The 25,160-nt window shown below is 35.9% G+C and overlaps 1 protein-coding gene and 1 pseudogene across 1 annotated transcript; both read right to left on the bottom strand.

The window, feature by feature from the left end:
* Positions 1–2,412: 2,412 nt before the first annotated feature.
* LOC141827107 (putative E3 ubiquitin-protein ligase LIN-1) lies at positions 2,413–21,109 on the bottom strand. Its single transcript, XM_074714376.1, has 7 exons — positions 21,012–21,109; positions 13,230–14,402; positions 12,475–12,616; positions 4,217–4,462; positions 3,448–3,742; positions 2,930–3,051; positions 2,413–2,580 (listed from the first exon to the last, which is right to left on the bottom strand). The coding sequence occupies exons 1-7, from the start codon at positions 21,107–21,109 to the stop codon at positions 2,413–2,415; spliced, it is 2,244 nt and encodes a 747-aa protein (XP_074570477.1).
* Positions 20,929–23,082, bottom strand: LOC141826923 (DELLA protein DWARF8-like; annotated as a pseudogene).
* Between the last annotated feature and the right edge of the window lie 2,078 nt (positions 23,083–25,160).

The raw sequence follows: 25,160 nt of genomic DNA on the forward strand, positions 1-25,160 counted from the left end.
GATGCTAGGCCGTGGAGTAAGAACTGGAGATTCCGAACTATATAAAAATCAAGGTGTTCCTGTGCTTATTTTATTTTGTATTTGTTTCTTTTATTTTTCATTGTGCATTAACATCTTGTAGACGAGCACATGCTCGACAAACAATAAACGAAGTAAATCGATATTCACCCTCCTTTAGCGACGTCACCGATCCTAACATTGAGGACTGTACTGGTTATTCTTCATATGCTACTAAATTTAGGAATGACATGTATAAGGCCACAATCACATCATCCCATGCTTAAAGAAGAACCTCATTATTTTGTGAACTACATGTTAGGAAAGATGCCCCTACATTTGATGGAACTACATATCCTAATGTATTTCTTGATTGGTTAGCCAATATTAGAAATTATTTTGAGCAAGTAATTTTACCTTGAATAAGTAAAATTTGTCAAATTCACACTTGTGGACTGGCTAAAATTTATTGGCAATGTGCTTAAAGCAATTAGAGACCAAGACAGACAAAAACCCATCACACATTAGCATGAAATGAAAAAAACAATTAATGAAAAGATATGTCCCACCAAACTTTAGTAGATGATTGCCTAACAAGCATGTGATAATAAGTCAATTTTTTGAAACCATTACCTAAAGACATTAGTTCTATTACAATCCATGAGCTTGCCACTAAAATAAAAGAAATGTGTTCAAATAAACTTATTTGTAACCCAACCTTAGAGAAATCCTCTCAAAATATTTTAGAAGAGTCCTCCAATAATACTTTGGACAAGCCCTTTAATGATGTGATATTAGAAATACTTCTTATTGACTTGACTTCTTTAGAGTCTAATCTGCCCGATACTAAGTCACATAATAAAATGCATTCATGTTACTCAGAGAAGCTAAAAGAAACTAAATACAACAAGCATCATGATTTAGTAATGCAAGATCACAGTTTAAAAATTTGCAAATCACTTAGTATGATTCATTCCATATTTACATATATCTTTGATGTTTGTCAACCAATTGAATTAAATATCTTATTTTCTTCTATATACCAAACCAAGAACACCATTTTGCATATTAGAAATATATTTGCCAATACAATGATGAAAATTGTACTATATAATGATTATTGTAATTAATGGTATGGTAAATTTTCATATTGCATTTATTAATTTAAATTTCTTCATCACATCTACATTAGATGCATTCATATCATGCATATCTTTTTTATTTGGTTATATTGTGAGAAAGATTGATTGTTTATTTAACTTTCTAACTTATTTGAACACAAGTTCATTTTTTCAATTAGAGAAAATGCTAATTTGGTTGGAGAAGTTTAAGCATTCGTCTTCGCATGTTGATTTTGTTATAAGTTTTGCGAAATCATCATCATCATTATTGTCTTCGCATCACATGATTTCGATGAAGGCATAGATATTATTCTCGCCATACAATAAACTTAGATATTCTCATACTCATTGGAAAGGACTACTTTCAAAAAGGAATATTTCAAAGTCAAAGTGCATTGAGAGAAACAAAGTGCATCAATTTCTCTCTTATTGAAAAGGACGTCCAAAGAAAGAAAAATAATGAAAAAACATTGCTAAATAGAGTTATTGAAGCAATTGTTTCTTATGCTTGGAAACGAAGATCTAAGAAAGAGAAGTCAACAACTCATCATGAGTCGAGTTTTCTCAGTGGGGGAAAATAATGCAAACAAGGAAACAAATATTGCCAGAAAAGAAGATAGCTTTGAAGAAAATAAATTAAAGATAAATTCCATATTGATTCATCCACAATCAAAGGAGAGAAATCGAAAATCTTCAAGAACAGAAAATATTCAAGATTGATGCATCTACAATAAATCAGAGATTTAATTTTTATTATTTGGTGATTGCTATTTTCTATTTTGGTAATAAATAGGGAATAATTATAATCCCTATTGTATTTAGACTATTTTTTTATTTAAAATATTTGTTTCCATATTTACTATTGAGTTGAGTCTATATAAGGAGTCCTGAGTCCTATATCTGAATTATCTTTGAATTAATACAATTTCTAATTTGACTTCTCTTTGTGAGTTTTTACTCTATGTGAGGTTATTTCCTTAGTTGCTTCATCAATTTTGTTCTTAGTTCCTAGGTGGTTCTATAATTTGAATTTAGTGTTGCATCAGAGGCTTAAGTTATAGCTAAATGATTACGTTTAAATTTATTCCAAAAAAAAAAAGAGGCCCATGATGGTATTTCATCTCCTTGATTCTTGAACTCATATAATGGGGTTACTTTTTCAATATTATTTGAGAAAAATATATCCAGTGCCTGTCCAACACCATGAAAAGCTATATTCATATGACAATATCAAAGAGTTTGGTGTCCTTTTTAGCTTGGGTTGACTGGGAAAAGTGAGTGTAAAACACCAAATCTACGGCAAAGACAGTAGCTTAACATTTTTAGTCCAGATAATGCTTACCCTTATTGAGCCATCGCAATGACCAACACAAAGCTGTCCTTTGAAGAAGATCAGAGCAGTTGCAGCTCCCATGCTCACCTGGCCCACCTCTACAATTTGAGTATGCACACAGGAAACACGCTGCAGTTGCTACAGTATTAGATGGGCGGGCACATTATAGTATTAAGGCTACCCTGTCTTGAAGAATTGAGTAGGAAACAAACTAGATAATGCAATCAATTTTAGATATTTATGTTCCTAATCATATAAAGAAAGATTTAGCATATAATACTTGTGTAATAACAATTAAAATGATGGTCCTTGTATAATCATGTTTAAAGACTATAGTCGCTATCATTTGGATGTTTAAGTTCATCCAAATAAATTTATTAATAAGCATGCTGCCAAGGAATAGCGATTTTATTTCCATTTCTATTATCTGAATAATCCTTTCTTTCTCAAAAGAAAAGAGTATTTTAATAAAACTAACCGGTTTGGTGGGAAGAAAATAGTCTGTTACTCTAAGTAATTCTTCAGCCATCCATGTGAAACTTGATAGACGTCTCAGAGACTCTCGTATGCCTTCTGTGAAGTTCATAAGCTTCTGCTTTCCTATGAATTAGAAAATGTGGATGGTTATTACAGTTTAGAGCCTATAAAATTGCACAGAAATAAAATAGCTGCAGCAGGTAGTGAATATAATGGTGCTTCATTGGACAAAACTGATCCAATTGTGTTGCACGCTGGTAAGACTTTTTAACTCAATGTGAAAATACATGTGCATTGATGATTTTTAAATTTTTGTTTAAATCATATCTTTTTTGAAGGAGATATTCAATGTCGACAAGGTACTGATAAGTTATCAATTTGAGATTCTACTCTTTGTAGCTCTTATACTGCATTATACTCATCCCTGACCAGAGTAGACATTTTGGACCAAAGAACATTGTCGTTTCCACTTCAACTTTCTTCCAAAATGATAATATTATGGCTGTTATTGTTTTTTACCTTTCCCAGAAGTGTAATTGTACACACAAATGCATGATAAAACTCTGTCATCAAGATCTGAGCCCGGGTAAAGAAACTGAGCTATTTCAGTTAACAAAGTTTCAAGGGAATATTTTGCATTAGTTGAACCCATAATTGCAATTTCACTCCCAAGCCATGCAAGAAATACTAAACAGTCATGTGAAACAATCTTGGTTTTGCTTTGAATCCCTTTTTCCAGAGCATCAAACAATAGATCACCCATTTTAATAATGCTTTTTGCAGCTTTTGAACTCCATGCATTTATTTCAATATCCTGCACAAATGCATTCTAGTTTCATCAGTCTATTTCATTTGAAGTTTTTTTTCTTCAATTTTAATACATAGACAAGTATGTTACAAGAAAGAACTTGGGTAACCAAGAGCAACTCACGTAGTGTTAGAGAAACAAATGTAGGCAAATAGCTGATCTCTTTAGAATCCTACCATGTATGAACTAGATTGGTGGTTTATGTTATTGCAGAATAAGTTAGTTCAGTGAACCAAAAAAACACTGATAAACCAGTGACACATGGGTGACTTTGTTTTCTTGAAGGTCAACCAAAGGTTCTATGAGTTTCCCCAAATATATTTGTTTTTCTCAGTCTAAATAAGTCTAAATCAGTATGAAACATATTCTCATCTTGAAGAGAGTATGAAGAATGCCCCTTAAACGTGAATATTAACAAAAGGTCTCTACTTGGCTTCCATATGTGTGCCACATACAATGATGAATGATCTTGACTATTACCTGCAAGCATGGATCAAGCCAGTCTATGTTTTTTATCATATTCCTACTACAAGTAGATGTTAAACCAGCTCTTTTTAACAGCCATGGAGTAGTGTATGGTTCTCCTGTCCAAGAATAAGTTCCTCCAATGTTTGAGAGTATATTTGCAGCTAATATCTGGATCTTGCTACTCTTTCCCTGGGCAATTGCTTCCAGCAAAACTTCCATTGCTTCCTCTTTGAAAACACTCGTACCACTTGATTGTTCCTGCATGTAAAAATATGCATATGGTCAATACTTCCTTGTTCAGTTCTTCCCCGTATCAGATTGGAATTGATCAACATTTTAACTTCGAAAAGAAAAATATGCAGTTACTAAGCTTTTATCTCAATTAAATGATCTCTTAGTCACATGCACACAAGACAAAATATCTTCTATGCTTATTTTTATATTAAGAAGGATGTTTGATTTGTGATTTGAAATCTCGTACCATAATAAGCAGCACAGTTGATATCAGTTCGGTTACTTACCTAAACTAGTAATTGGCATAAATAATGTCTCCTGTGTTGCCAATGGTGATCATGTTGATGCATATCATGCCAAAATCTGATGCTTTTTGGCATGCTATGCCACATAAAAAATAAATTGGAATAATGTTTATAATTTTTTTAATTTGTGTCCACATATTGAATTTGTACCACTTTCCATGCGACAAAAAATGTGGCATGAAATGTTATTTTAAATTTTCTCATGGGTATATAATTCTTTTCTCTTCTTTTTCTTTATCTCCTTCATCCTTTCACCTCCAATTCACCATCAGCAACATGCATCCACATGTTGGCACAATATCAAAACCATGTCATTCATATCAAAGATCAAAATCCACACAACTCAACATTTTGATACTTATTTGGATTTGGGAACTTCAGCCTATTTCTTTTGTCCATACAACTTAACCTGTGTACTTTTTTGAGAAATAAGTGGAAGGGTTGGGTACTTACATTTGTATTGTCAAATATATCCTCAAGCATAAGTTGCGGCCTTTAAATTGGGGCAAAAGATTAATCTAAAACATAAGGAAAGCTAATCATCATAAAGAAAAAGATACAGAGGACAATACATGGATTTAGATGGTTCTGGTCACTGGGTTACAACCAGAAGTCAAGAGGAAATAAGAGAAATTTAATATGGTAGTGCAAAGGTATAATTGATGTGGTAAGACTCATAATGTTAAAAACGTAGTGTATGCCATTCTATATTTCACACTAGTAGCCCACATGAAAATAGTCACAGAATCTATTTCAAGGATTGATATCCTAATGCTTACTAGCTATCAATAAGATGGTAAGAAGAGTCACTTAATTGATCGCATCATCCTTAGAGCGTTAATAGTGTCTCCATGAATATGCAAATTAAGCCTTATGTTTTCACAAAATTTAATGCCCAAGATTTTTGAATAAAATAATTTTCACAATATGATACTTAGGAGAAAATGATTTTCAAATATATAGAAATTGATAGAACTAATTTTCAAATATATAGAAAATGATAGAACTCTTTAAGAAAATTATATTTCTCCCTCTTGACCTCTATTGTTGATTAAACTTTTCGATAGAGAAAAAGATCCATTTAATGGGTAAAGAGAGGACCAACTTTCCAATCTTTCATTTTATATCCCATTAATGTGGCACTTAATTGTCTCTTTATTTTCAATTAAATCTTTCATTCTCGCAATACATGAATATGAGCAATGTCTCTTTTTTTGACCAATATGAATAAAACAACTAATCATAATAAAGTTAAATAATGTGCCAATTTATTACGAAAATAAATCATAATAAAGTCAAATAGTGTGGGTCATATGATAGGGAAATAAATCATAATAAAGTTAAATAATGTGAAACATTTAATCATAATAAAGTCAAATAATATGGGCAATTAATAAAAAATAAAATTATTTTTAACATTCTCCAACTTGGCCCATATGACATTCTTTACTTTAAACATATTGTGCAAAGTGTAATCTAAATTCTTTCTTAAATTGGTCGATCATAAATCATTATTAAGCAAAAACTAATAAGGATCATGATGGTTACATCTATGATCGACATAGTTGCTTCTATGTATCATAATATTAGTTTTATACTTAACATGAATTGAAATAAACGTAAACATAATGGTTCATCAATAATATTTTTTTTATAAAAGTCAAATCCTATTAATAATTGCATAGCTTATTTATGTATATATACTAACATAAAAAACCAACATGCATTAATGTATCAGAAACAATATTTAAAGCGCTCAAAGAGTCAATTACTTAAAGAGCATCAAACCCAAGTATAAGGTCATTAACAATTTTTCATAATGTCCATTCATTTGGCATGTTCATTAAATGTCTTTGGTGGCAATTCTTTATTTAATAGATCCACAATCATAAGATTAATGCTAAAGTGCTCAATTAACAGCTCTTTGTTTTTGAATTTTTTTAATGGCAAAGTATTTCAATTCCATATGTCTAGCACCTTTTAAATTTCGTGTCGTTTTGAGGAAAGAAAACTACTGCAATATTATTACAATAATTTTTCAACAGTTTGGCAATACCATGAATAGTGGCCTCAAAGCACAACCACAACTTCTATTGTAGATGCAACAATGACAAACTCTTTCACACTTTTTCATGAAATTACTACTCCAGCTAAGGGGAACAAATAGCCAAATGTGGATTTTCTATAATTTGAGCATCCAACAAAATTTGAATCTGAGTATCCTATCATCTCAATATGATCAAATCTCCTATAAGTGAGCATCTAATCTTTCATTCCTTACAAATATTGCAAAACTTTCTTTGCATTTTTCTAGTGATCCAATCCTGGATTCCTTTTATACCCATCCAACACTCCAATCTGGTTTGGTACAAGTCTGAGAGTACATTAAGTCTCCCAACAATAGATGCATGAGGAATTTGCATTATTTCTTTGGGTTCTAATTCATTCTTTTAGCATTGCATAAGACTTATTTTATCTCCTTTTTGAATTGAAACAATGCTTGCAGAATATTTTTCCATCCTAAATCTCTCTAGAACTTTGTTAATATATGATTTTCGAGACAACCCTAACACTTCTTGTGATCTGTCATGACATATTTCAGTTCCTATCATATATAATGCCTCATCCATATCTTTGAAGAAATGACTTGGTCTCATGTAATAAATCAAGATTATTATTAACAAGTAAGATATCATCAACATATAAAATTAGAAAAATAAACTTTCTCCCACTAACCTTTAGATATGTGTTTTCCTTGAATCCAAAAGAAATCATAGTATTATTAAATTTAAGATATCATTGTCGAGAAACTTATTTAAGTTCGACTTTTTAAGTTTACACACTATGTCCCTTTCTTTCAACTAAAAACCCCACAAGTTGATCCATATAATTTTTTCCATCTAATTTTTCAAAAAGGTCACTTTCACATCCATTTAATGTAACTCTAACTCATAATGAGACACCATTTCCATAATAATTTTTAGTGAGTCCTTTTTTTAGACAAGAAAAAAGATATATTTGTAGTCAACTACATCCTTCCGAGTGAAACCTTTGGCAATAAGTATAGCCTTGTTCATTTAATATTATCATTGATTAAAGAGGACTTCCAAGATGCTTAGAATTTTTTCATATGACAGGCTCCTTAAACAATGGAATCATACCCTTATAATGTTAGTTCCAAAGTCAGCACATGCAACAAAAGTGGCGGACTACATGCTCATTTCGTGTTGTATGGTCTTTTACAAGATGATCTCCAAAATATTGACATGTAGATTAGTAGAAGTAGTGGGGGTCATACTACACCCAACACAACCAGCTTTTGTTAAAGAAAGATCCATAGTTGATAATATTCACCTAGCCCAAAAGTTGCTCAGTAAGTACATAAGAGGGCATCCCCAAATATATACTAAAGAAAGATCCCTAGAAAGCATTTGACTTAGCCAGTTAGTCCTTTCAGGATAATCAACTTGGCTTGGGTTTCCCACAACAACTAGTGGCATGGATCATGAAACGTGTTACCTCTACTGCCTTCTCAATAGCTATAAATGGAGGTCTTGTATGGGTACTTCAAGGGTGCTACAGGACTGAGGCAAGAGAACCTACTATCACCATACCTCTTTGGGAAATATCTAGAGATGTTCTCACGGTTGTTATAAAGGGGCACATCAGATCAGAGCTTTCACTATCATCCCAAATGTGTTGCACAAGAGATCACACATCTTGCATATGCAAACGATTTGTTGCTCTTTGCTAGAGGGGATACATCATCAATGTACTGGTCACTTGCATGGAGCAATTTAGGAGGATAGCAAGCTTGCACACTAATCGAATGAAGTTAAAGATCTATGTGGCTGGAGTGGATGAGTGCACCAAAGCAAGCCTACTAAAGTTATCTAGATTTTAGGAGGGAGCTTTCCCATTCAGATACTTTGGCATCCCACATCAAAGAAGCTCAGGATCTCAAACTACAACACATTGGTAGACACCATCATCGGTAGGCTCAACTCCCGGCCACGACACACACTGTCCAATGTGGAGAAAATAGTTGATAGCATCTATTTTGTAGGGGGTTGAGTGCTTTGGGTTGTCGATCCTTCCACTATCATCAAGGATCATTGATAGAATCTATTTGCTATGCAGAGCTTTTGATTGGATCTCAAAGAACCCTCTAATATGGGCAAATGTCTGTACACCAAGAGAGGAAGGAGGCTATGGACTATGAGACCTGAAGGCATGAAATAAAGTCTTATTATCTAAGGTTCTGGATCAGATGGATATATCACACATACTTGAGACGAGTAGAATTGTGGGCAAAGACTCACCACTAATCAAGAAGCTACTACACATCCGCGATGAGATATTGGGAGTTGAGGGCTCATCTGCATCTGCATCTACAACACAATGGTTAGCATGATGGTTTGCCCAGGATGGCATTGGAGTGGATAGAGCTTGTGACTACTTTAAGAGGTCTAGGCCAGCACTATCTAGAAGACATATACACAGCTGAGCCATGCTTTAACAGTATGGTTACTAGCACATGGGAGGTTGCCAACTCAAGACAGATTGCCACATGTTTTGGAGAAGCCCTGCATATTTTATATAGGTGTGGAGGAGGCGCATGAGCACCTTTTCTTTATCAGCCTCATGATAGATCTTCTATAGAGAAGGATCAGGGTAGCTCAGCATGAGATAGGAAATGAGCACCAATAAGAGGATATTTCGAGTATTCAAGTAGTAGTATTGTGGCACATAACTTTTGACATGCCTGGTACACCACACAAGATTGGCCAAGAACCGTAGCGTTTTTGAGAGAGGCTGAAGGTAGAGGGCATATATAGAAAGATACAGATACACATGTATAGGAATCTAAACATATACTTAGATATGACACTTCGTCAGCTGTGACAACATGTTCAAGGCCAATGCTATACATCCTTTTTTTGAGCTAATATACACATTTACTAATAAAAAAATTACCATTGGAGTCACAATTGGTCTTAAAGACCCACTTACAACCAACTCTTTTTGACCCTTCATGCAATTCATAGATAGACCACATAATAATATCTTATTTCCCTTTAAGACCTTCTTAATGCTACTCTTTTAATCCATCAACTAGAGGTTCATTATGAACAACTTCATCATGGATGGAGTTTTTGGTCATTTATTTGTATTCTTGTAAATTGTCAAATTTCCCAACAACCATAGGATCAACATGAGAAGTAATGGGTAAAGGAACTTGTAGCCTAACTTTTTGAATTTCTACATTATGTAGTTTAACACCCACTAGTTTCACCATTCTCAATGAACCTAATAATAAAATCTATATCTTTGGATTTTTTAGATAACCAATAAAGAATCCACTTGTTCTTAAGTCCAATCTCTTTTCATGTGGATAATAAATTCTTACTTTCGTCAAGCAACCCCAAATATTGGTTTCCTTCCTTCCACAATTCAAAAAGAGCCTTATCACTGAAAACTTTGTTAAACAAATACATTATGATTTTCAAAGCATACATCCACAATGACAAGAGTAAAAAATAATTACTTAATATACTCCTAAGCATATCAATCAGTGTATGATTGCACCTTTTTTCTATATCATTTTATTATGGTAAAAAGGTATCCTTGGCCAAGGATTGAAATTTCGTGCCGTATCGGGCAATACAGGCGAAAATTTTCGTTCCGCCGAGGCACTGGCACCGACACAGCAATTCCGGCCAGGGAACGCCTCCGGAGGTGTCGCCCGAGCTCGACGACGCCTCCGGAGGCGTTGTGCGGCCTCGGAGATGCCTCCGGAGGCGTCGCGAGGCCTCAACGACCCCGCTGGGGGCGCCGCCCTAGCCCGGTGACGCCGCCCGGGCCCGGCGACACTCCGCGCGCGGGCCGCGCGTACCGATCGCGATTTTTCTTTTTTTTTTTTCGTTTTTTAAAACTTAGGGTTTAATTAGGTTTTAATAATCAATTCCTAGCTATAGTTCAAAATTATAATTCGGGATAATTTAAATAGGCTTTATTAAAATCTATAAAATTATCAAAAAAAATTATTTTTTATTTTTAAATATTTATATTAAATCTTTTATTTTAATTAATATATTTTATATTTTAAAAATACCGAAACTATATCGGCACGGTACGATACGGTACCGAAACTGTATCGTTCCGGTCCGGGACCGAAACTCCGGCACGGCTTGATATTTTAAACCTTGTCCTTGGCATTGTGTATCAAGCACAAATGCCATGTTTAGCAAATACACCAGACATTGTCCAAATTTATAATGCTCCATAATCTTCACCACCTCTATCAGACTTGATAATCTTCATCTTTTAATCTAATTGTCTTTTAACCTCATTGGGAAACACTTCTAAGGTATCTATTGATTGAAATTTTTCGTGCAACAAATAAATATAATCATAACATGAATAATCATTAATAAAGGTAATGAAATATTTTTCTCCGCCAAGAAATGGAACATCAAAAGCTCCACATGTTTGTTTGCACAATTTCTAGAAGTTGTATGTTTCTTATAGCTATTTTCTTAATTGTATGTTTTTTTAATGTTTTCCCTTAGCACAATCCACACAAATATCAAAATGAGTAAAATCTAAATCATGAATAATTTCATTCTTTACTAATTTATGCGACCTTTCCTTGGATATATGACATAAACCTTTACTAAGCTATGTGCCACAAGTAAGCTAAGCCTCTCATTCATAAAATCACATTTAGAATTATGATGCTAGGTTAATAGAGTCTCAGCAAATAAATTATTAAACTTTAATTTATATAGACCATCACAAAGAACACCAAAACCAATAAAATGTCATGCCTAAACAAACTGAAATATTCTTTTTCAAACTTAAAAAAGCATCCAAATATATCAAGACCATGTTTTGCTAAAAAATAAATTTCTACTAACAAAAGTAAAATAAAAGCTTTGAAAAAATCTAAATGATATATGCAGTATCTAAAATCAAATGATACATTCCAATGGCTTCAATTGGAGCCTCGTCTCAGTTTCCTATAAATACAAACTTTTCATTTGACTTAATGGTTTGGTTCATAAGGAATTTCTGTATTGTATTTGGAACATGAATGGTGCAACCAGAATCAATCCACCATGTATTATGAAGAACATTTCCAAATTTGATTCAAAACATACAAAAGAACTAGGCTTACCTTTTTTAGAACCAAACCTTTTATTTTTTTTGACAACCTTTTTGATAGTGTCCAAGCTTGTGATGAAAAAGACACTTGTCATCCTTTTATCCCTTCTTTTGGATTGGACAGATACACATTTAACATTAGGTGTCCTTGCTGAGTTAATAAAGTCTGGTCTACCTTCTCGAAACAGATTTAGTAGAGTTGCATAGAACAAAATTTTGTAGGACTGCTTAATCTTTTGCTCTATATAACGAATTGAGATTGCAAGATCAGTGTACTTCTTAAAGAAGACTTTAAGAAGTATATGAAAACAACCGGACATACTCAAATCTTGCTAAAAAGTTATGGTGTTAAGGCATGTGATGTCAAATGGAAATTTTTAGTTTCTCCTATTTTCAAAGAAAAATAAATGTTGTGGTGTTCAGGCATGTGAAGTCAAATGGAAATTTCTAGTTTCTCCTATTTTCAAAGAAAAATAATTATTAATATTCTTGATTTTTAAATTTTCAGAAGAGTACATTCAATGCCATAACCCAAAATAAAGCACAGAACAATGTGGACTTTACCAGCATGTCCAGTTGAAGTAGGAGATTAGCTGCCATAAGTTGATGCTCAATTTCAGTTTGTCGGATACAGGCCATCAATAAGTGCATGATGCTGATACTTCTCTGTTGCCGTATCTGATGTAGTAGATGAATGCCTGATGCCCTGAGGTATTTGAGCTGATGGAATTCAGTAAACTTGGTCTGAACTTAAATTGCATCAATGAACAAAAGGTATTAGGGTATTCTATTTCCATTGGAAATCCCAAGAAAACTAAACAATTTTAACTTCAATATTTCCAAGACGTTTATTTCTACATTATTGTTACCACAAAATGCTGCATATTAAAGTTTCCTCGCATATAAATGGCTTTCACAACACTATATAATATCTTGACAAGGTTAGTTTGAACAGAGATGCCCAGTATATACGTTAGCAATCAAGAACACTACAATCAGATCATATCTAGAACCAGTGGCAGCAAAGACTTTTAAGAATTCAATCTATGCATAGTTTATAACTTCCTCTATACAAAATGGGAAGGCTTCTTCCCTTGCTAAGCTTTATATGTTGTATCACATCTGTTGACTGAGAAAACTATCCATCCCCCACTTACAAATTACTGGTCAAGCATCACATATTAGAAATATATATATTCATTTGAAGGTCTCAATGTGGCTAACTATTTTGCTTATGGAGAGGCAATTTACATGGTAAATGTAATTTAAAGTGACATAGGTAATGCTATCTTGTAAAAATGGAAATTATATAGCTGTACCGTGGTATTTGCAAAATCTCATGGAAATATTGCAGTGCAGCAAATTTGGAACGTTTTTCATTACTTCTCAGAAGATGAAGGAATGGTTCCACTGGTGTAAACTGTGACAGGAACTTCTTGCAGTTTCCATTAAGGTGCATACACCTCACTAGTATAGCTGCTAAAGGCACACCTTCCTCCAAGTTCTTATACATTGCAACATTCACTAGTTTAGAGAGAATTTGTGGAGAACTAATAGCTGACAAATGCATATTATTAGTTACATAGTCAAAGGCAGTCACTAAAATTTCAATCATAGCTATTGATGCTGATGATGGAGTCAGTGGTAGTTCTACGGACTCCTTTGTGTGACTGCCTGGACTGCAAGCAACCTCCACTAGTGCTGGTAGAAGCTCTAGATTCCGCATCTCTGAAGGTGATGGATTGAGCAGATAGATAATGATAGCAGCCTCATGCACATTTCTCTTCAATGCACTCGCAAGATTGCATAAATGAGTCCCCTTCTTCTTAATATCCTGAATAATTGTTTTATCTTCTGATATAAGAAGCAAGAGAATAGAGACTGATTCCCTGATGATGTTTTCCCTTTTAGAAGCAGAAATGATCTCCAGTAATTTGTCAAGGATCTGTTGTTTTGTGGGACCGTGTTTCACCTCATTTTTCTTTTTCAGTAATTGCCAAATAGTTGTTATTTCCAAATCAGCATCTTCATGATTACTTTGATCTTCTTGGAAACAGATACTCGAAACAGTCTTTTCAAATATTCTAAGAAATTCAACCTGATTATCTTTTCTATAAATTGAATTCTCATCACACCAATCTTTCTCGCTAGTTGAATAGTTATTTCTTCTCCTTATAAAACTTCCTCGGGAAATGAATTCAGATAAGTTATACCTCGTACGTAGCGTAGATGAGAAACTGTGAAAGCATCTTAACTCATTTATAGGTGATCTTACTGGTGGTGTCCTCGCTTTTGCATAATAGTTATAGATGGGGGAAGTTTCCACATCTTTCAAATCTAGGACTGAATATTTTTCAAGTGAGATTGGTGATCTTCTAAATGATAGGCAACTCGCACTGACTTCATAGTCTTCCTTATCCACATGATATCCAGGAGATTTAAGAGGCAATGTGCTGACAGGTTCATACTGCAGACATTCAGCTAGATGGTTCCTGTTAGCAACCAGAAGATTGATGTAGAAGATCCTACTTATTTGTGGATTATTTCATAAATATAAAATTTTGATCCGATCGGAACGATTCAAATTATACATATAACCTGTTTATACAAACATATCAAACAAATTAAATACTAATTCGACCATATTCATTCCACCATATTAATTCAATACAAATCTCATATCATATCATAAACACAATCTATTCTTCAAATTATACATATAACATGTTCATACAACATTCATTCAAATACACTACATGCATGATACCAAATCAATATCAACATGATATAAAATTCAATTCACCACATCCAGTTATAATATAAATCCATATCTAAATGATACAAGTAATATAAAGAAGTTTGAGGATAAAAAAAAGTACAATAAAATCGTCATCGTCGTCTTTGCCCTTCGGAGATTCTATTTCCTTTTCCGTCCATATCTTTTCTCATCTTGCATAAGAAAAAACAGAAAAAGAAAAAGTATCATTCCTAAAAATAAAACTAAAATTTAGAAACTAAATATATAAAGACTTATCTCTTCTTCTGATTTGGCCTCATCAATCCTATTTAAAAAGAAATTAACAATATTAATGTTCTAACCAATATACTGTAGATGGTTTAGACATCAATTTAGAACTGTTGACGTGCACGCTCCTTAAAGATGACGATCGAGAAAGAAGAAGAGACTTGAAAAACACTTAAAAAGAGAGTTAGAATTTGTGACGAATATTTTTTTGTCACCAATTTATGATAAATTTTACGATAAAAATATTTTTCATAACGAAATTTATAACGAATTTGATATATTACAGAATTAGCAACAAAGAAAATTTTATAGCAAAAGTTATTACTAATTAATGACAAAAATATTATTGCTAAAAAATTATATTACAATTTTATGATGAAAAATTTTTTATCATTAATTTTCATCCCTAAAAAATTATTTTTTTTATGGCAGGTGGCTTAGCATTACGAAGATGATGTTCCATGCAGAAATTAAATTAGCAAAACTGGGAAAGAAGTGCTCAGAAGGTGCTCGGAGGTTTCACTCGTGAAATTAAGAAAGATGCAGCTCGATCGCTTTCTAGAAGTAGAAAACCATGCACACTTGTTCAACAGCGTAACCTTACTATTTAGACATTTTGTTCGCGTAGGTCTTCGCATGAAGAAGAACGAAGAACAAAGGAAATTAAGGTAGCCACACATGCATTTCTAAGTTGTGGGTCCATGGTGGCTGGACTCCATGTAACGCAACTAGCCAGAGCCTTTACTAGCCTAACAAACGTAAATATATGTGTTTTAATATTTATGAATAAAAGAAGAGGAGTCTTGACATAATCATAAAATTATTGTCTTGTAATTTAGAGGTTATGAGGTCGAGTCTAAAAAATAACTTCTTACAAAATAGAGTAAAACTTTGTACGATAGATTCTTTTTCGAAATCCTACATTTACAGAAGCTCCATCGTGCAATAGACTGAACAAATAAGATTAAAATCTCAAGGTCATTAATGCAAAAAATTTAAACAATTAAGCAAACTCTAATTGAGAGAGTTGATATTAACTAAGCTTAAGTCAAGAACTTAGTTTGATACTAATTAAGCAAGCTCGTTAAAAAGAAACAAAGTTAAGTCGGTTTGTTTGGATTAATTAACTTATTAAATAAATTTGAACAACTTAAAATTGTTATCGTTTGACTTAAAGATAACGGGTTTGAATCTTGAAAATACACCACAAGTGCTTCATTCTATAAACAGCTCTGCTGAGAGATCTTAATTATAAATCTTGGTGGCTGGAAGATGGAAGCTGATAATATTTATGTGGCCATGTGAAGGACGGCACTATGAATTATTGAATAATATGAGTGAATTATCATTTATATATAAAAAAATTAAGCTAAAGCTCTTGGTATATATAACTAAATAAGAATATTTTTTTAGTAAATAAGAGACGTATAATTGAAAAAAAAATCACAGAAAAAATAAACACTAAAAGTTAGAAAATGAAAAGAAATGCGGTGTCACTAGGGTTTTTGTCGAAAAAAATTATTCAGTAATTAAAAGTCATCGAAAACAAGTAAACATGTGTATAAATAGATTTTAGATAAAATCTTAACTTGCAAGAATAAAAAATACCCTTAAATCATAAAACGATATAGAAAATTACTATAAATAATTAAAAATATATATATATTGAGCCATACATCCACCGTACATCTATTTGTGTTTGTGTGTTCATCATCTCCTGTATTTTGTCGCTTCTATTTTTGCATATACCCACACACATACATCCATGTATGTTGCTTCCATCTACATGTCCATCCACACACTTGCATATATACCTCTCAACCTTCACATTTCATTTCCTCCCAAAAATTTTTATTGTGTGTTCTTTTCTTTTATGGTCACAATCTTTTTATATAGGAGCTCAGACCTAAAGCAGCAATCAATGACTGATTAATGGTCATTTATTACCTTTACTCGTCAAGATCAAAACGTTAGCCGCCAACCACTAATGGTTAGCCATTTCACTCGGTCGGTTACAAATTCGTTATTAACCATTGATTAATGTATTCATTGCACATTTAAGCAATCCAAAAAATGGATTCAGGTGGTAAAATATTAGTTCATTCACTTGGCAAATTTTACCCTGATTGATCCGACATTCGATACGCGCAGATCGTGCTCGCACATGAGTCAATTTGAGTTAGTGTAATTCGAGCTTTAGATTTGCACCCTCTTGTAAAAGAAAGTCTTTCCTCGTGCATATGTTTACAATATACATGCATATGAAATAATATAAACTAACAATAAAACCTTGAAAATTTTAATGTGGAACTAAAGTCTCATTAACATTAACATGAAGTCTCCTTCATCCATCTCTTCTTATTTTCATTCAAATTTCCAATAATTTCTAGCTAATCTTCCTAAAGAAATATAAAGGCAAAGTTTTCAAACTATGTCACGACATTTTACTGGATCATATAAGCAAACATCGATATTACCTAAATCATGTATCCAATTTTCATAATACCCAAATCACATACCATATTCTCGAAATACCCCTCTTTCTTTCTAGGTCCATAAGTCAGTTTCGAACGAAACTAGTTGATGGACTTAGAAAATTCTGAATCACTCCAAACCAAAACTAATATGCTCTTGGAAACCTTCTTCATGTACTTATGCCCTTGGATCTGAATTCAATAACGTAAATTGAGAATAGTAAATTTTTAAACTGGTAAAGGCTTAAAAAAATTTATCACGAGCTCATTATAAGACTTAGGACAATAATACTCACTAACCAATACCACTAATAAGTTCTTAAGACTCATCCTATTCGAAAAAATTTTAAAATTTCAAATAGTGTAGGTTCATTTGCTAGTTTTGTATGAAACTAACTGATAAACCTAAAGGAATTTAAATCACTTAAAATCAAAACTAATGTACTTCTAAAAACCTCTTTAATATATGCGTGCTCTCAATTTTGAATTTGATAATGTAAATTGAGAGCAATGAATTTTTGAATTGATAAAGTAAAAATTTAGAGATGTATTTTCAATGTAACTCAATTTACGCTATCAAATTTTGATTCAGGAGCATAAATAAATTAAAGAGGTTTTCAAGAATATATTAATTTTAATTTGGAGTGATTCAGAGTTCTCTAGATCTATCAGTCAGTTTTGAAGGAAATTGACTGATGGACTTATAAAGGAAAGGGAGGGATATTTCGGAAATATGATACATGATTTATATAATATCAAAACGTGCTTACCCAATTCAGTAAAATGACATAAATTTTATAACAAAATCAGTATGAATATCTTTCGGCATTTTACCGAATCAATCGCATAGGTAAAGTTCTGGAATATCCAAATCATGTAAGTAAGTTTCAAAATCACCGAATCACATAGTCATTTCCCTTTTACCCCTCATCTCTTTCACCTTATTGTTAAAATCAATGGAATCAAAATATGGCCATATTGTCGATTGGGCCTAAGATTTACCAATCAATTGCTATAGTATAACAATCAATTAATAAATCTACCAATCGGTTCGGAATTATTCTGTGTCGTGAATGCATGTCACCAATCAATTGCTATACTATAGCAATCGATTCGATAACGGTAACTCGATCGGAAATGAGTTGAAAAAAATCACTACTCTCACATCTATATTTGAGAGCATAGAGAGTGCGCCGAAGGGAACGCTCCGGATTGTAACTCAGCGACTCACGGTTCGATCCCTAGCTACGCGTATTTGTAGGAATTTTCCTCCAAATGGGGAACGCAATCAAAGGATGTTAGGCATCTGGATTGGCCGCCGTATGCGCTTCCCGATTTACCCTGGTGGTCGGTGGGAAACTTCCGTGGGACCGGGCCGACCACCCCCAGAGATGTGGCTACTGGGATTGATTTTTGCCCCCGGGGCATAGCTGAGTTGGTTCGACGTAGCAGACTTGCAGAAGAGGGCAAAGGTTCGAATCCTGGCGAAGCCAGGCAATACCCTCCTACGTCGACCAACTGCAGTTTCTCGATTTACCTCCTCACAGATGGTCGTGGGGCCGACCGTGTGGGGCCGCTAGGGTGGCGGATCCACCTTTTTGCAGAAGAGAGCATAGATACATTAAGGAGAGTTAAGACGAGTACAAAGGTTTTGGTTTGTAGTGATTTGGAGTTCTCTATAAGTCCATCAGTTGATTTCATCCGAAAATAACATTCGAAAGTTATTGATGGATCCACGTCATTTAAAAAATTAAAAATGTGATATTATCTGATAAAGGAGAGTCATAGAAAGTCATTTGTGGTGTCAATTAGTAAATATCATAGTCGCAACACTTTAATGAATAATGAACATTTGATATAATTTTTCATGTCGAGAATGAGTCGAAAAAATCATGGCTCTCAAAAAACTATATCACATCGATGTTTGAGAGTATAGATGTATTAAGGAGACTTATACGAATATAAAGGCCTTTATTTAGAGTGATTCAAAATTCTCTAGCTAGATCCATCATAATATAATATATTTCAATACAATCATCAACTATTTAATCCAAATAAGTGTTCACATGTTGTTAGGATCATAGTTTCGCTTTGCATTTGTTGTCGATCTAATTAAACATAATAATCTGCTTCTTGCTCTTCTAAAAACTTAGATTACCTCTTAATACAACATGTTGATCCATAGAAGTATCAATTAGTTCAGTTAATAGCATACTAACTTTTATCAAACATATAAAAAAATGTTTTATCGATTAAAAAATAAGATCAAATACTAAATAATTTATCATATTTCTAGTTAAATCATCCTAAAGACTTCTTCCCTGGGTGGTCATGAAATGTTCGTTAAAAATAATCTAGTGATTGCAAATTAGATTGTGTTTTTACAGCTGCAAGCAGTGACTGTAAATTACCTTCAGACGTAGACAATGGCAGAGCCAAAAAATTTATAGTGTCCAACTAATCCAGATCTAATCGAAAGTCCCCGAACTATCATCCTCTCTTACATCAATTTTTTATTTTTTTCTACAGTAAATTTAAATGATAATTCCTTTTTAAGCCCGTCGGGCCCAGACTAAAGCGCGGGTAGAAAGAAACTTGGCTCCACCCCTGGACGTAGAACAGTAAATTGGCCTGCGCAAGATGCTTTTGTAGTTAATAAGTATTCACAGATCGATTCTTAATTATAATATACTATAGATTAATTGCTTTTTCTAAAAAGACAACCTTGAAAACATTGGCCGCTAAGTAATGAACCGTTTGTACTTTTCAATTACTCTGATAATCAATAAAAAAAATTTATAAAAACTGAATTCATCATCTTCAAAATTAAAATCTTGAATCATATTATATATATATAAACTGATTAAAATTAATTTATTTGTTTTTGAATTCTTCTAGATAGTAAGACTTGCGGGGATGGAGGCCTCTTGGGTCTATCCGCAGGTCCGGCGCTGCGACACTGTCAATGATAACGACCCAGCGATAATAACCCATCATTATTAAAAATTCAACGTCGAAGATGGTCGAAGAACCAATCAAAATCCTGATTGGACTTTAGCTTATCAGGCAAGGATTCGCTACGGCGAGCTGTTGCTTTCGTGGAAATTAGAAGTGTAGATATGCATTCCCTGCACGAGTGTGAGTCGCCCCGCTCGCTGCGCCGCCCAACGACACGTTTGTTAGCTGAAAGTCCACACCAGGCGTGGGCGGATCGTTAGGTAGATCGTCTTCACCGTTCACACATGGACAGACATATACGACATGGTCGAGCTGTGGCGGTGACGATCTTGCGGCACGTCCAGCTGTCTTGATGCTTATCCTTTTATTTCGTCGCCGGTGGGTCACTGATTCGTTGACATGTTTTCTTTTGACTTTGAAAAGGGCAGTGGAGCATGTAAGCAAGTAATGATCTCCAGAATAAATTTTAAAAAAAAGGATTTCTTTTTTCTCGTCTTACCGTATAGTACACGATCATGATTTCCAGGTTGAGGTTTACAAGCACTATGAACGGCAAAACCATTTTGTTTTTGTTTTTGATTTTTTTTTTTTTTTTTTTTTTGTGTGTGTTGAGGCACAGAAGTTGGAAGAGACACGCCACCAACCATGGCCACATAAGGGCGATGTGGACCCACCCCGACGCGGTGGCGCCGCACGAATAGGACCGGAGATGCTTGCGCGACCGTGACAGCGACAGCGACATCTCGGTCAAAGAGCGGCGGCGGCGGCGGCGGCGCGCCAGGCGGAGGTCGCGATTAGCGGTCGGGTGCGCCAGCGAGGGTGAGGAGCCGTCCGCCTCCTCGACCCGGAATCCGTCGCCGCCGGCGTAGAGGGCGAGGAGCATGCTGGCTTGCTTGAAGGCGTTCGATCCCAAGTGCACGGGCTCGAACCCGGCCTGCGCCATTCGGCCTCGCCATCGCCCCAGCGTTTCGTGCCGCTCGGTCCGATCAGTGCCCTCGCTCGCCACCACGTTGCAGATCTGTCGGCCTAGGTAGGCATCCGCCATCGCCCGGTGCTGCTGCTGCTCCTCCAGGTCCCCATCGGCCTCGGTGTCGCCGCCGTTTTCTAGTGAGTCGAACATGCTCGAGTAGTAGTGCAGCGCCTCCGTGAAGCGCTCCACGAACGTCCTGCCGTTGTGGTTCGCCTCCTCCTCCACCACCGTCACGATCCGCGGCCGCAAAGCCCGCACCGTCCCTAATACCTTCTCCACCGCCCCTGGCCGGGCCAGCAGCTGATGAAGTTCCATCACTGAGTTCACGGCCACCGCCTCCTCCACTCCATCGCGGTCGCCCCTCTTGCCCTCCGGTTCGAGCAACATCTGGGGCTCGAGATCGGCGAGGCTCGAGGCTACAAATCCGCGGAAGTGGAAATCGATGCCGATACTCTCTGCGAGCATGGACAGCTTCCAACCCACCTCCTGTAACGCGTCGGAGTTGTCCGGCTGCGGCGGGCCGATGCCTGTGAGGCGGAACGAAGGCGGCCCGCCGGGGCGAAGCGCGAGTGCCTGGAGCAGCGCCGGCCACTGCATCCCCTGCTTTAGCCCAAAGTCGATGACGTGCACCTGGCGGAAGCTGGTGAAAGCCTCGAGGATGGCCTGGTTGGCTGTGAAGTGGGCGAACTTGAGGTAGGGCGCGCTCTCGTAGAAGTGCGAGTGGAGGTGGTTGAGGGCGACACGATCCGCCTGGGGAAGGGGACTATGTCGGTAGATCCGGCGCGCGAGAGCCTCAGCGAAGTAACCGGCCACTTTCCTCATTGGGCCGCTTTGGGAGGCAGCAAGCACCGAGATCTGCTTCAACAGGGCGTCCGCCGCCTTGAAGTTCTCCTGCTGCACCGCCTCCGCGGACGCAAGCAGGGCATGCACCAGGCGGATCCCAGTCTCTTGCGTGTCCACCACCACCACCGGAAGCGCCGCCGTCGCCAATTTCAGCGACGAGGTCGCCTCCTTCGCTGACGAAGACGAGGACGAAGAAGAGCAAGTCCTCATTCGTTTCGGATCTCTCGGAGACAATATCTTCTCAGACTGGGGATCCGTGTCACAGACAACTCGCCCAACGGAGGCGGCAGTCGGCGAAACGACGGGCTTGAAGTCGTGTAGGGCGGATGCCCGCGGGGGAGCAGCGGCGGCGGAGGGCTTGTTGCCTCTGCTGGCTGCGGCGATTGGGGGAGGGAGTTGTGTACAAGGCGGCGCGTTGAGCTCGGAGAGCATGCTGTCGAGCCAGGCGTAGAGATCAGAGGGATCATAGTGGACGGTGTCCGAGGCGATCTGTGGGAGATGAGAGGCGTCGTCGCTGGACATGGCGACCTCCAGCTGCTCCAGCTTCTGAGCTACGTCCGCCATGTCCGACGCCCGCACCTTGTAGCCGAGGGCGGCCAGCAGCTCGTCTACGCCGCACTCCATCTCGTCGCCTGTCCTCGTCACCGGGACCATCTTCCCCTTCGCTGTCTCCGGCCCCATGGCCACCGGGTCATCGCTTCCCATTCCGGCGTCTTCATGCTCTCGTTTCATGCTTATTAATCACTTCCTTTCGGGATTCACTTCGCTGCTCTTCTCTTCTGGTGATAAGCCAGCATTTCACAGGCAGATGGCCTGGCCAGACCGACTCCGCATCTATTTATTTTAACAATAATAACAAAAGCAAGAAAGAATTATCTCTTTTGCGCCGCACGCTGATGGAAAACAATATTCTCAGAATATTCTAATTTTTTATTTAATCTTAATCTAATATTAAGCCAGTTATATACATAGATTGCGTTAATTAGACAATGTTATCATTTCTCAATCGCCTTTTTTATCCGATTGTCATTCGATTCTTTCTTAGAGGAATCTAGATAATCTGTCGAAATATGGAAAAGAAAATATTTATTTTGTAAGAATAAAAAAAATTATGATCAAGTTATTCTCTGATCATTACCAGTCCACCCCAACTCCCCTAGCCTCGACACGTGTATCTTCTCATTTTCTCGCCAAGATTCTGATTCGCCGGTCGCTTGGACAAGTTTCCAAATTTCATTGGATATGAACAGCTAGGATCTTGAATTTTTTTAAGATCAAACAAAAACCACTTAACAATGATTTGACAGGCAAACTTTCTCGCTCGCGATGAATTTGATTGATATTTTGAAAAATTAAGAAGATCATGATAAAATCTGATACAGATCGATCGTGAATATGATCTTCGTTATTCAATTGAAAGTCCAAACTGAGAGATTTATTTTTGACTTTATTATTTCTCATTACTTTTACATATTCTACAGTTTGTTTAGAGGATTCTACAAATCTCTAGAAGATTGTGAAATTTTTTTAATTTTAAAATAATTTTAAACTCGATGCGCGGATAAAATCGAAGGCGACTTTGTGAACCAAAAAATAATTAAAGTCGAAAAGTATATGCGGAAGAATCTAAAGAAGTGTAGCAAAAACTGTTATTGTGCCACTATCGTTCGAGCAAACTGACGGACTCTGTTTGGGTCTCAGAATCTGCAGGAATCCAGTGCTTGTTTTGATCTGCCAATTTTGTCACACAACTTGACCATTTGATAATAATTAGTGCGGAAATTATGGCTAAGCAAGGTGGGCTATGAGATAGCAGCATGTCATTCATTCATTATTATTATTTATTTATTATTAATTTTAAAATAAAATAAAAAGTCATTAACCCATGTCATCTGACCACTGAAGATTATTTTTATCAAGAGAGAAGAGAGAGAGAGAGAGGCTGAGCTGGAAACGATACTGGAATAGTCAAATGCCGATGCATGCATTAAAGGTACACTTCATGGTTGAAAATTTTTTATAGCACATTTAAATCTTGTGTGCGATGCCATCAATCATGCACTTCAAAATTAAATCTTTAAAAAAAATTAAAAAAAATATCTTCAGAATTAATTTTAAAAAATTAAATAACAAAAAAATAAAAAATATTTTGTGTTCCGAGTCTGAATGCTGATAGATACATAAGTGATGAGATTTAATCCAAACGTGTCGATTGAGGATTAGACAAACAGTTTGGGTGTTCGATATAGATCACATGCTAAGATTTGATCGAAATTACACCTTAGATACCGTTATGAATGAACAGATCTATGAACAAGCTCAGTTTTTTTTAAAATGTATAAAATAAATAAACTTTAATAATATAAAACTCAATTTATTAACATTAATGAATAAAACTTATAGACAATTTTATTAATCTATCATAAGTCATTACTATAAATTTATATTTTGTTTCTATTTTATAATTTAAAACTATTTATAATTTGTCAAAAATAATATAATAGATTAACATTTTAAAAACAATACCATTAATCGAACTCAAACTCAATAAGATTTCCTGCGCCAACTGTAGATGGATATCCCCCGCCTTGGTGTCTCTCTCTAATGATCTGATTGATTTATTGTGCTAGCTGCTGACACTCCTATGTGTCATGGGCAGAAGATTGATGGTAAGCACAGAAACGGATCGACTTTTCTGGCAGCGATAGGCTCAGATTCTCGGTAGGGATCGGGGCAGGATCGATGACTTGTACTGTCCATTCATCCCTACGGACAGGGACGTAATTAAGCATCCGAGGGAGGACCTCTTTCCTTAGTGTAGGTGGGACGGGCTTCTTGTCGGCAGAGGAACCGTTCCCATGTTGCCCTTATGAGCGAGTTGATTCTTCCAAATATATGTTCTTGGTTGTTCACTCCAATAGCCTTTGGTAATCCACTAGGGGTTTTTTCACCAAAGATTTGAAGAAATCTCCATCCAACA

This window comes from Curcuma longa, chromosome 4 (assembly GCF_044706935.1).
Source record: "Curcuma longa cultivar G26 ecotype Majalengka, Jawa Barat chromosome 4, ITB_CL_G26_1.1, whole genome shotgun sequence".
NCBI classification, from domain to species: Eukaryota; Viridiplantae; Streptophyta; class Magnoliopsida; order Zingiberales; family Zingiberaceae; genus Curcuma; species Curcuma longa.

Coding starts and splice junctions, on each gene's coding strand:
- LOC141827107 (XM_074714376.1), bottom strand. CDS start 21,109: ATGTCGCTGTCGCTGTCACGGTCGCGCAAGCATCTCCGGTCCTATTCG. Junction 12,617..13,229: donor GAGATTTTGCAAATACCACG/GTACAGCTATAT, acceptor CAAATACCTCAG/GGCATCAGGCATTCATCTAC. Junction 3,743..4,216: donor GGCTTGATCCATGCTTGCAG/GTAATAGTCAAG, acceptor GCATTTGTGCAG/GATATTGAAATAAATGCATG.